Source organism: Numenius arquata, chromosome 9 (assembly GCF_964106895.1).
Source record: "Numenius arquata chromosome 9, bNumArq3.hap1.1, whole genome shotgun sequence".
In the NCBI taxonomy this organism is placed as follows: domain Eukaryota; kingdom Metazoa; phylum Chordata; class Aves; order Charadriiformes; family Scolopacidae; genus Numenius; species Numenius arquata.
The window spans coordinates 58,923,085-58,936,138 of NC_133584.1; the positions used below are offsets into that span (position 1 = coordinate 58,923,085).

Sequence of the window (13,054 nt, forward strand, 5' to 3'; positions counted from 1 at the left end):
TTCTCCTCAGTAGTGCTTTCCAGAGCATCTTTTTCCATAGCACTTAGGGTAGGGTTTTCTTTTACAGGGGGTGGACCTCTTTAGGAGGAGCATCTCCTCTTTTCCCTCCTGGTAGCATCCTGGAGCTCTCTCCAGAGGTTATTTGTCCACATTTCTGGAGCTGATGGCTTTGGCTCCTTGAAAACGTGTTTTGGCGCAGGGACAGCAGTGACTTTGCCCCGCGCAGTTTGTGTGCTACTGCGACATACGTAGTAAATAAGCGTGAGGGTAATTATACCAACAGGAATTCTGGGAACCCAGCCAGAACGGAGGGGACAGCCAATCCTTTGTGCATTTAAAGAAAATCGCCTCGAATCCCCCTCCCAACCCCAAATTAGTTCTATCTCTTGAAGCCATGATGGGACTTAGAACTAAAAATACATGCATACACACAAATACACACACTCGTATATAAAAATAGCCAGCATTCAAAAAATAAAAAGCCCAACGTTAGGCTCCTGTATCCAAAATTAAGCTCTTAAATAAATAAATTAGCCTGATTTTCAAAAGCACAGAACAGTGAATGGTTTTCACTGACATAAGAGGAAGCATTGTGTTGCTAAAGATTGAAGATCAGGCCTGAATATGGATTTGAAAGTCTAATTATAGAATCCTGTTTGCTACCAGCTTGACCGAGAACAACAAATTTCAGGTGAAATGACATTGATTTTTTTTTTTCGTCAGAGTTTGTCTACTCTTAACCAGTGTTAGTAAAGGCAGGAAAAAGCCCTCAAACAAGTAAATAAAATACCACAAGGAAGAAACATATATACTGGAATAAAATAGCTTACACTGGTGTTGTACCTTCATGTTCAGAAATAGGATTAAGCTTTACCAATGTTACAGCTGGGTGAAATTTTGTGTTGATTAATTAGACGGGTATTTATTAGTTGTTGAAAGCCTACTGGGTAGAAATAGTGACTCTCGCACTTTCTCTGCTGAAAACTCACAATCAACTGGCATCAAGTAAGAATGGATTTTTAGTCCTCCCTTTCCTCTCTTTGCCTGACGAGGGTCTGAAAATATGCTAAAGAAAGAGCGCCATATTTTTGCATGGACTGAAGATGCTGTGAGGGCTGGAGCCCCTCTGCTGTGAGGACAGGCTGAGAGAGTTGGGGGGGTTCAGCCTGGAGAAGAGAGGGCTCCAGGGAGACCTTATTGTGGCCTTTCAGTATCTAAAGGGGGTCCACAGGAATGATGGGGACAAACTTTTTAGCAGGACCTGTTGTGATAGGACAAGGGGTAATGGGTTGTAACTAAAAGAGGGAAGATTCAGACTAGATACAAGGAAGACATTTTTTACAGTAAGGGTGGTCAGACCCTGTCCCGCATTGCTCAGAGAGCTGGTGGATGCCCCATCCCTGGAAACATTCCAGGTCAGGTTGGACGGGGCTCTGAGCAACCTGATCTAGTTGAAGATGTCCTTGCTCCTGGCAGGGGGGTTGAACTAGATGGCCTTTAAAGGTCCCTTCCAACCCAAACCTTTCTATGATTCTATGTTTCCACTCACATTTTGTGTTGTGGCGGTTAGAAAATGGGGACAGGACCAAAAGATCTGGGTTCTGCTGCTTGGGGGACATTGAGAGACCCCTTTTGGTGATCCATGACTCAGCTTCCCCATGTAGAAGGGCCATGATAGGTATGGCCTTCACAAAAGGCTGTGGGCTCAACAGCCAAGAGAATTTGGTGTTACTGTCATTGATGTTGTTCTGGCTGGATGGAGACAGGACCAGGGTGTTACTGTGTGGATGGTGATGAATCCCTAGAGGTCAAGGAGAAATCATTGCAGGACGTGATGTCCTTTCTGTTAGTTTCTTCTTAATCTTTTTTAGTGACTCAATGCCATTGTTACAGTTTGGTTCTGCCAAGCCAGAGCGCTCAGAAAAGTAGACAGTCTTAAAAATAACCCAAAACTGGAGACAGCTGGTGGGGATAGCAACGTGGAAGAGTAGAGGACTAGAAAATGTGAGCTGTGAGAAGGGACTGAAAAGAATTGAGGTTTTTTTAATCTGGAGAAAAGAAGACTGAAGGTTTACATGGTAACTGTGTGCAAACTGGTAAAGGACTGCCGCAGGGTGAAAATGAAAAAATTCTCCTTGTCCAAGGCTGGGATGATGATAAATTAGTGGCTCAACCTTCAGAAGAGGAGTTTAGGTTTCATGTACTAGCAGGAATGGGAGCTCCTGGGAAGGGGAGGCCATGCAAGACTACAAGATGATTTGGGTGAATAACTCTCTGGAAAGAGTTTGGCAGAGGTGGTGCTGTCTTTGCCCGTGGGCAGCACCTTATGAGCACCACCACATTGTTTTTTGGTGGCCTCTCTAGCTGTTATTATAAAAAACAGTTGCATGCTCCTTTTCTCTGCTTTCTCCTTGAGCCACTCTCCCCAACTTTGCCTTTCCAGCATAATTTCTTGCATGCATGAGGAAAAGGCAGGATTCCGGTGTCATCCTGCAGATTCCGGGGCTGGGGGCTTTCAGGGAAATGCCGAGTACAGATGATGGCCTTGGGCATGTTGGGGAGCGGGAGGAGGGCTGGTGTCCATAAGAGAGCAGGTGGTCCACGGGCATTTCCACCCCACTCGGGCTCAGCTGGGGATATCTCACCAGTGTCACCAGTGTCGTATGTGACTGGCTTAGCATTTTCTCGAGTGTCGAGCCCCATCTGGTGGCTTTCCTGCGTCATTTTTTTGTGTCCTTGCGTCTTCTCTCGGGATTTTTCATCTTTCGTGCTTGCAAGCTGCGACCGGGAAGGAAGGACAAGGTGCTTGAAAAAGGGCAGGGCTTGCTGAGCTACCTCTGCTTCCCTCCCAGCTCCCTGTCCCTGGGTGAAATTTGGAGATATAGAGGCCGTGGAGGCTTATGTCCTTTCCTCCTGCTCTTCCTTGCTGTGCAATCTCGCCCCGAGTGGCAAGGAATGATCTAATCGTTTTGGCGAAACCCCAGTTTGTGCTGTGAGCCCCTCCCAGAGCCTCCAGAAGGCACTTCAGTCCACCGTCGTGCTGGCATCTGAGGTAGGACAGATGAACGGTCCCAGGAGGGGACATTTCTCTCCATTGACTAGCTCAGATGACCAACTTCAGGGTCAGCATTAGGTAAAATGATTCCCTTCCCAAATTTCAGAGCACAAGGTTACAGCCACTGCTCAGGATGAGAAGGAAAAAGACTCAATATTAGATCATTAATGACAGTGAGCATTAGAAAGAACCCCGTTAGGAGATGCTTCATTTCTTAAATGCCATGAGTCCTGTGACATCTGGGCACCTTGTGCTGCTGACTTGATTGGCTCTGTTTACGAAGGTTGGCCAAATTTTCCCTGAAAGGAAGTTGTGCCCCCAGGGGGAGGTTTGCAGGTCTCCTTGCACACCTGATATGGAAACAGGTGACAGAGCAGTATCTGTCCATGTGTGAGACACCTCCTTCTACTCCACATTGCCCAAAGTCTCGATAGATGACTAGTGGCAACCTCTGGCCTCTTGCATTTGTGGGTCACACGTGAAGGTGGTGTCTCATTGCTCCACCTGTGATGAAATGGGCTCAAATCTCTGGGGTACACGCGGGAAGCTCTTTACTACAGTGCTGAAGGGGCTTAGACTATCTGTCAAGCCATTGCCAAGTGTCATGACCAGCATTTGTCAAGTAGCTTCTCCTCTTCTCATCCTAAGAACAAAGTGAGGGAGTTGTTTTCTTGTGCAAGTGTTTCACGAGCATTTCCTACCCCCATGCTTCACATTTGCATGGTGCAAATGAAAGGTCTCCCACTCCTGCAATACAAAATGGTGCAGGAGGTGTTGTTGGAGCTGTGTAGACACTTCAGACTCCCTTTCACCCGTACAGCCTCCCTCTGTCCACACAGTTGGCCCACAGCCCTGTCCCCCTTGGGTTTTGATGGATGTCAAAGTCTCATGCTCAGCTTTTCCTCCTGTTTCCTGCAGGTATATCCGAACTATGTACCTGGGGATCCAGAGCCAGAGGCGGAAGGAACACCAGCGGCGTTTCTACTGGGCTATGATGTACGAATATGCAGACGTAAATATGTTGCGCCTCCTGGAAACTTTCCTCGAGAGCGCCCCTCAACTGGTGCTACAGCTCTGCATAATGATCCAAAAGAACCGTGCAGAAACATTACCATGTAAGTGGCCCCCCTCGTTCCCCCCCCTCCCCATCCTCCCGGCCTCCCCCCTCTGATCCCATGCTCAGCTGCCGATGGATGTTGTGCTAACCGTCCGCCCTACTCAACCTGGCATATAAGGGGCTGCCACTTGGGACAAATCTCATTCCAGCTCCGCACTGTATTCGCTGGGTAAAATTTCTCCTGGTTCCACTGAGAAAAAAACCCAAAGCAGTATCAATCAAAAAAACCCAAGATTCAGCTCTTCCACACCCAGTCCAGTCTAAAGAAATGATGGTGTTATCGGGAGGAGGCTGGCAATCTTGGCTGCTATGGCAAGTGTCGCCATTCATTTGCCGCCTGGCACTGGGCAAGCTCAATCCTCTTCTGCCTCAGTTTCCCTCCTTACTGATAAAACTGGCCACATTTGAATTTGTGTTGTGAGGACAGATGCTTCAATGCCTGTGCAATGCTCTGATGGTGTGAAGTGTAGTATAAGGTGCTTGGTTTTATAGATAAAGGCTGCAGGACCTCTTCTGAAGAGCGCCCAGGAACTAAGGCTTGGTCATTGGTACTGTGGTTCTCAGAAGTACAAGAAAAGAGAGGGGAGAAGGCAGCGGAGGGCATCATGTAGAGGCAGAGATGTAGGGCAGGTATCGCTGCAAAGGTCAATAGATGAGCAGAGGCTTGGAAGCAACCACAGAGAAGAGTTTGCCAATTTTGATGTCCTTTGCTGCAGTCATGTCCTGATCACAGGCCATCCACCCCGGTCAAGAGGCAAATGCCCCTGTCCCAACCCTGGGGTGAGCAGCTCTACCAACCCGTGCCCATGGGAATGCTGGCTGCCTAAGGGTCACCGGCTTGAGGCCAAACTGTCCTTTCCAAGGACCAACAGTGGTATCAGCTGATGAGCTGCTGGGTTATTCAGCCCCTGCTCAATTCACACACTTGGCTTCCCAAAGGCAGCCTGCTTGTGGCATGCCATTTCTGACAGACCTGAGATGTTTCTTGGAGCTGGGATTGGAATTGGGCAGTCCTTCAGGGTTAAATTTTGCTGGTTGGATCAACCAAGGTCACCACTATCTAGAGCATCGGTAAATCGGGCTGCTCTCCCCTTCCTCCATACTTTGAGCATGTCCATCACAGTTGTTTATAGAGGCCTCCCTTCTCCTGTTTATGCAGTCTTTTTCTGAAACCTATCATCACAAGCTCTCCAAAGTGCTGACATGATGAACATGCTTTCCTACAACTGCTGCTAGAACTGCTCACGTTTGCCAGCACCCTTTTCCTGCTGCTTCCAACATTATTAACCCTACGGAAAATGTATAAATCATAACCTAAGAGGCTTGCCAGGGCGTTACGCAGATTGTTGGGCTCGCTACAAAAAGCACGGGGTGAAGTTTGCCGGCCCTCTGCTGCGCTGTGAGTCAGACAACACAGCCGAATAATCCCTCTAAGGCTTTCAAATCTGCGGCTCTTTCAGTTTGCCACTTCCAGGCATGGCTGCCTAATCCACCGAACAAGCTGCATCATTTTCCAAACCGCCCCCCCCCCCCCCCCCGCCTCCCTTCCTCCCTCCCTCCCTCCCCTTCTTCAGCTATGCAGTTCCTCCGTTCCTCCACCAAACCGAACGAGCTGCGCTCTCTTCCAAGGCAATGCACGTCCCCGCCTGCCTCCCCCAGCCCTGGAGGGCTCTTTTGCCTGCCATGCTCCAGCAGCCCAGCTCTCCGGGTCCCCAGTGCATCCATCCTCTCCTCTGCCTCCCTCCCTGCCTGTGCCAGGGATGCGGTCGCGCATCCTGGGGTGTGTGATGGATACGAGCGGCAGAGCTGGCTCAGCCCTCCTGACTCAGGTGCAAGGTTGCCTACAGCTCCTCCATGCCCATGCGGTGCTTCTGTCTTCCCCCATCCTCCCAGCGAGTACGTAATTATCTAGAAGGAAATTAAATGCTGAGAGGAGCCGTTACGAAAGGGAGCATCAATGATTTCCCTTAAAGCAGGCAGAAACCAAAGGAAGATGGATATTGTTAGGAAGGCAGTGTGTTTAAAAATCAAATCAAGCCTCCCCTGGCTCATCGTGTCTATGAGAGCATGGCTCATCACAGGAAGAGGCCAGTTCTGCCTCTAAACAGGAACAGTATCAGCTGTGTCACTGAGGGACTGGCAAAACGGCCCACAGCAGGGCTGATAAACCCAGGTAGAGCCCGTGCTAACGTGTCCAGGCTCCAGCTAGTTCCATTTGGTTCACACAGCATCTTATGGATTCATTTAGTGCTAGAACAAGGTTGATTTATGATTTTATATGGCATATTCAAGCCCCAGTCCTCCCTTCTCTTAGGACTGCAAAGCCAAGCCCAGTGCAGGAAGTCAAACCAGGCTCCGGTCTTCTCCAAATGGGTCAGGTAATGTCTCCTTCTCCTGTTTAAGGAGATTTAGGAAGGGACTTACTGCAATGGCTGTCAGGAATTTTTGCTTTTTTCTCCCAGTTCCCATGTTAAGATGGCTGTTGAGGCAAGATGAGTGAATACATTGGAGGTCTTTACTCAAACCCAGGGCATCTCCTCCAGAGATGTTTAGGAGCATGGTGACAGAAAGGGCTGATCTTGCCTGTTGTGGTTGTAGTGAATAGGGGAGCACTGTGGGGACCAGCAGAAGGGGATGCAATCAGGCTAACGCTTAATTTCCTGGTTTCCATATCTATTGGGTGGGAAGAAGAAGGAAAAGCCTCACCATGCCTTGCAAGAACCATTTCACCCTGAGAGATGCCTGTTGGAAAGGGTTGGGAGGAACCTGTGTTTATTGCTCCTTCAGCACTCAAAGAACAGGCAAGTTTCACTAATGGGACCCTGCTCACCCAAGAGTAGGCATCTCCTGCATGGTCTGACACCATCAGCAGCAGAAATGCTGGAGATGGAATTTGAGGTCAAGTCTCAACCTCAGTAAAGTTTGGGACAACACCCCTGAGATTTTATGAAGGTCAGGATTCATTCCTTCGTCATATCCCTAGCACAAGGCGGACCAGATCCCAGCTTAGCTGCTGTCACCCATTAACTGGGGAAGAGCAAAAAATAGCACAGAGAGAAAAGAAGTGTACTCCATCAGGTGAGCAGATCTGACCTGGAAGGTGACTACTGAGAGCCTGAGCTGGAGCACTTGGTGCAGTGGCTGCTGGGACAAACTGGTTGACACCAGCCTCAGAATATGCACGTGGAAGGAGCTGGTGTTGGTGTGCAGGCCCTTTGCAAGATATTTGTCTGCTACAACCACAGCTGTCTGGGTCCAAAACAGAGTCAACAGAAGGTGGAGGAAGGATGGGAGGAAGGACGTCCCCAAAACATGGATCAGCCCATGTCCAAAGCAGCTGAAGGAGGTGAGATGAGATGCTTGCCCTCCAGCAGCGCCCTTCTCCAGGGAACCTAGACAGAACCTAGGTGATGCTTTTAGACCTACCCTCAGGTTAGGTTAGGTGAAAGGGACTCTGAAGAGGATGCAGCTCTGTCCATCACTCACCTTAACTGTCTCTGAGATTTAAGAGAGGATGGATGAAAGGGTGGCCATCTCTCAGATTCCTGGACAGCATTGGCCAGAGGACTTCCCCTGATTGAAATATGCTGTATGCAGGGAGAAACATAATATTAACGACAACAAAAAAAGCCCAGCAGCCCAGATCTTTGTTTCATAATCACTCCTGGCAGATAATCCACCTCATTCTTGCAGAATAAACCATCCTTAACCCTCTTCACCCTGCAGAGGTGCCTCTTCCTCTGCACTGAATGGAAAGGAGCACATATAACCAGCTTAAAAGAGACACCCAACTTATAGGCAGTTAGCGAGGTGAGAGGGATTCCAGTTTTTCAGCATAAATCTCCTCTTAAAGATGTTTCCTTTAACTTAATTTTTTCACGTGGCTACTTTAAGACTTAACGAGCGTTAGCCGAACCTCTAACGTCCTTCCACTCATGTCACGAGTGCTTTACACAACGCTTTCGCTGGGAATTTGCCTGCGCGAGGCTGTAGTTTTCAGCGCAGGGCTTCCCCCTACAAAAAAAAAAAAAAAAAAAAAGGACTGTCTCTCCACCGATGCTGTGCCCGTCTTCTCCATAACCCTGCTGTTGATCTGAAAGAGATTTGCCGCGTAAGCCTTCATCATGCAAAGTCCTGTTGAAATCCCCGGCATTTTGCGAGGTGCCTGCACTCCCTGCAGCCCGCAATAAGTAGCCTGAAGCTGCTCGTATATTTAAGAAAAAGCAAAATTAGCTTCAGCCTGTCTGGGGGGGGTGTGTGTGTGCCACTTTTTTAAGCAGAGTGGTACAAGTTGGGCACTAAATGGGATTTTAGACATCTGAGCTACAGATGTGTGTTGGCTGCAGAAATAGCCTGATGGCATCTGCAAATGAGGTAGCCAAATCTTGTTGTCCCTCCCAAAGCAAAGTCCTACTGTTTCATCATGCCCTCACTCTTTCTGTACCACGTCTGGAGGCCATTTATGATCAAGTCTTGTCCTTTTTTTGCAGGGGCACTCTAGGATGCATTTCCTTCTCAATTAGTTTAGAGAATTTGACTGGTCTTTCCAAGGTATTGGAGAACAAGCAGCAGGGGTGGGTTAGCCGTTGTCCTCCCTGCCCAGAGAAGGCATTCCCCATCAAGCTGAGTGGGTTCACGATGAGCCAACCTCAAGTTAAACACTCCTGCACCTGAGTGCGAGGATTCCTGTGTGGGTGATAATGTGTTACATCTAACGTGGAGATAAATTTCTCAGTTAATTTTCCCCCGATGACAGCCTGATAGTTAACCAATAACATGCTGTGAATAATGGATATGCTGTGAACTACATACTGTCTGAAATGTCCTCTTAGATATATTCATAGGGTAGGAAATACCCCAAGGCACCATGACTTGTTGAAGAATGTTTTGAGATCTAAAACCAAGGCTGTATCTAAAGGACAACACATGAATGGATCACTTCTTACTCAGGTCCCAAAGATCAAAGTAACCTTCATTACTGTGAGGGTGGTAAGACACTGGCCCAGGTTGCCCAGAGAAGCTGTGGCTGCCCCATCCCTGGAGGGGTTCAAGACCAGGCTAGATGGGGCTTTGAGCAACCTAGTCTAGTGGGAGGTGTCCCTGCTCATGGCAGGGAGTTGGAACTAAATGATCTTTAAAGTCCCTTCCAGCCAAACCATTCTTTGATGGGCCTGATGTGGTGTTGGCTTGGGCCAGCTAACTCTGAGCCAAACAATCCCCAAGGACTGCTTGAGAGTAAACACTGACCAGGGACCATTCCCAACAGGCAGCTGGATGTGGACACCTTTGGATGGCAAGAAATGGGGTATGGATGGGGCCAGGGTGTGCCTGCTGGCCTCAGGGCTGGAGAACAATCCGTGCAAATACTTGTATCTTAGTAGAGATGGATGGGACTATGGGTGGGAGATGCCATGATAGATGGAAAAGCACATGTAGAGGAAAGTGCTTCTTGTGGAGTGTTACTGCCTGTTTTCCACAGGTGTGTTTCAATTTGGTTGTAACGAAATACATACATTCCGACAGTGCCCAAACATGAATCCAAACCCCTAAATTCAAATCTCTGTGACCTCACTACACAAAATTGCCCCCATTTGTGCAGAGTCCCATAACCAGAGTTACCCACCATAAATAAGCCATGGGTCTACCCTTTCTACACAGACATCAGATTCCACAGGACTCAGTACAAAAAAGATGGACATGTCATCTACACGCTCTGCTCGGGATGGGTGAGACATTGATGTAGGCCCAAGCAAAGTCCTTTTCCTTCAGAAGGAGGAATCCTCTTGCCTTTTCTGACCAATATATTTTTCCTAAGATCCAGCAAGGTAACAGCAATACTTGCCTAAAAAATCTTTGCCTCAGAGTCCTCAGTAACAGGATGGGTTGGCGGGGTTTGAAATGTCTACCAGAGTCACTGTCTGGGCTTTGGCTTGGGCTGTGAGACAGATCGTAAGGAAAAAGGACGTTAAAACTTTCCCCATGGGGTTGAAGGCATATTCCTTCTCCCTCTCTCTCATGCCAATACTTGGGGAGTAAAAGAGATAGGAGACATCCATCACTCAGCCCTGGTTCCCTGTGGCAGAAGAAGCACGAGCAGAAAAGCAGTTGCTCATTGCCATGAGGGCAAGGGAAAAGGACCTCACCAGTTGCGTGCTTGCTGAAGGGACTTGGTGGGGAGGAACCAGAGTCCTCTGCGTTGAAAGTTTGCCCTGATTCAACCACAGTTTCCCTTTAAATGTTCATCAGCAGACCAAGGAGGCGCCTCACAAAATGCCCAGATAGCTCCACACGCATAAGCAGCTTGCCTGGGAGGCCACTCATATGACTCAGGTACTTTGCCAGACTGGGGCATATGGCTCTGTTCTTGCCGTCCCCTCCTTCTCACCAAAGCCGGATGACAGATAACAATTTGGTGCCCTGCTTGAAACGAGTCTCTGGTCCCAGGCCAATTCCCAGCAGCATCAAAAAGCCATCTCCAGAGTTGGCAGTGGGCACTGAGGACGTCTTGCTCTGGCATGCTGAGAGCAGTCCAAGCCTGAGGCAAGCTGGCAGGGAGAGACATGGGGAAAGCTTGCCCTATCATCAGCCGTATTGTCCCAACGCAATGGGGAAGGACTGGGTCCAGGAGCCTTTGAAGCCAGTGACAGCTTTTTTTTTTTTGTTTCCAATGGGCTTTGGAGCGAGCCCAAAGAGAGACGTCATCCCTTAGCCCATCTCCACCTGCAGCTTCTCCGTCCACCACCTTGCCATAGCTGTTATTTCGGAGGGCTGATAAAAACCCCTTCTGTTCCACATCACGTGCCACCATCACGCATATGATATGCCACAGCCAATAAAGATGAGTCACCATTCACAGGACAGTACTGGCAGGTGGCCAGTGCTGCCAATTTTAGGCTTTGTAAGGCTGTGGTAATCATTGGGAGAGGGTTACATCATCAGAGCACTACACAAGCATTAGCCCATGCTGTTCCTAGGAGCTGTAGGCCAGCTGGGAAACTGAGGCACAGATGGAGAGGTTCTGAGTAGCTTAAGGTCTTGGGGAGGATGTCTACGCTGCAGGCTCCTGGGGAGCAAGTTCATGCCAAGCAGATTCCAGGCAGGAAATTAAGGCTTTTTCAGGTAATTTTATGCTGCAGACTTTCTTGGAGACTTACCTCTTGCGGCAGACTCACGATTAGAGCATAGGAAAAGGTGGCGGCACACTGCTGTGCAGTTGGCTAGTAAAATGCATGGAAATTCAACTATTTTCATCTTCAAGTGGCTCTAGTGTGCAGGTCTGAGGTTCCCATCAGGCATCCAAGAGAGCATGTTAGCTCTGGATAAACAGGGAGCACGTAGACATTGAGATGTGCAAAAAAATGGGGAAAGATGTTTCTTTCTTCTGTGCTTCTCTGTGCTTCTACCCCTGATGTGGATGGAGCAGTTCAGGTTGATGGAACTGGCTCAAAATTCCTGAGTACTGAAGGAAGGAAGTTTCTTGTTTTGGAAACTATTGGTTGTTTTAGATGATTAGCTCAGGGTGAGACTCTTGAGTCTGGGAATGCAGGTGATTTATTGAGTCAATAGAAATCTCCTGAAATGACTTTTGTCCTAAGTGGCGTTTGACCAACCTCATGCTCTCAGTGCCCTCTGTCCATTCACCTCTTCCCATGGATGCTCACTGATGGGGGATGTCCACCAGGCGCGGCTGTTTCCCTGTCGCAGGAGCCCATATCTGAAACCCCCTAAAGTGCAAACAGATGTTTGCAGTAGGGGAACGGATGTGTGGTTTGATCTCAGCCTGTCCTTGGGGAAGGTGATGTTCATTAACCTGTTGAGGAGGCAGTCTCAACTCCATCTTGTACACACATGAACTTCTGAGAAGGCAAAAAGACCCAGGAGAGACAAGCCAACCTGAGCATGACTTAACCGGTGGAAGCTGGTGTGTCATTGAGTTCTGGCCTGCTACACATCACTTAGATTTTTGCAGAGCATACAAAACACTGGAAGCGGAGGAAGAAACAGGTTCCTGCTGTTATCTTTGGAAATCAGTGTCCCTGGTACCTTCAGCAACCCCATTGCGAGACAGCACCAGCTGCACCACATCCGTTTTTGTCACTTTGTCACTCCCCCTCACAGAAATGCTCTGCCAGACTCACTCTAACGATGCCAGCCCTGTGTACTCTCCACCAGTGTTGAGTTGCTCCCTCTTTTCAGGACACCATTCACCTCACCTGCAATTATGCCGAGACAATTCCACCAGTGGCCCCCTACACAATAACAAAGATATACAAACTGTAAGGGTGGCAAAGTGTGCACTGCTGACGTATCTCCTCTAAACACTGAATGAAGACCTCTAACCTTGGCCAGTGAGTGTGAACCAAGTTGGGTTTCCTTTCTCTTCCCCATCAGGTCAAAAGCATTCCCAGGGCTGGGATGAAGTTATTTCTCTAATGGCCTGCAAACTTTCTGTGTCCAGGCCAAGCCATTAACCAGAGGTGGTTTGCAGGATCCATGTCTGATACTGTCACAGACTGAAACACTGCTTTGATGTTGCCTCGTCTCCAAGGAACTGGCCGTGGGAGCTGTATTTATAGCAGGAAATTCCTGCACTAAGCCCTGGCAGAAGATGTTGCTTCCTCAATCTGGTGACAAGTCTGTTGGGTTTCATCTATGATAATAAACTGAAACACATCAGAACATGAGCACAGCCACCAGATCTTGGTCACCCACGTGGTGGTTCAGTTATCATCAGAGTCCTTGGCACATTTGTAGCGCACGGCAGCTAGCACCAACCCAAACAATTTCCAGGCTTGGATCAGGTGTTAATGCAGGCCAAGGATGATTCCCACCAAGTGGTCTGGATTGGGCCACCCTGGTTTGGAAGCTGAGACAGAATAATG

At 48.6% G+C, this 13,054-nt stretch overlaps 1 protein-coding gene across 1 annotated transcript in view; it reads left to right on the top strand.

Moving 5' to 3' along the window:
- XKR6 (XK related 6) overlaps window positions 1-13,054 on the top strand; it is a 190,018-nt gene that overhangs the window by 164,399 nt on the left and 12,565 nt on the right. The window contains exon 2 of the mRNA XM_074154142.1: window positions 3,974-4,170. Coding sequence (XP_074010243.1) covers window positions 3,974-4,170 — 197 coding nt within the window. The remainder of the gene's footprint in view (window positions 1-3,973; window positions 4,171-13,054) is intronic.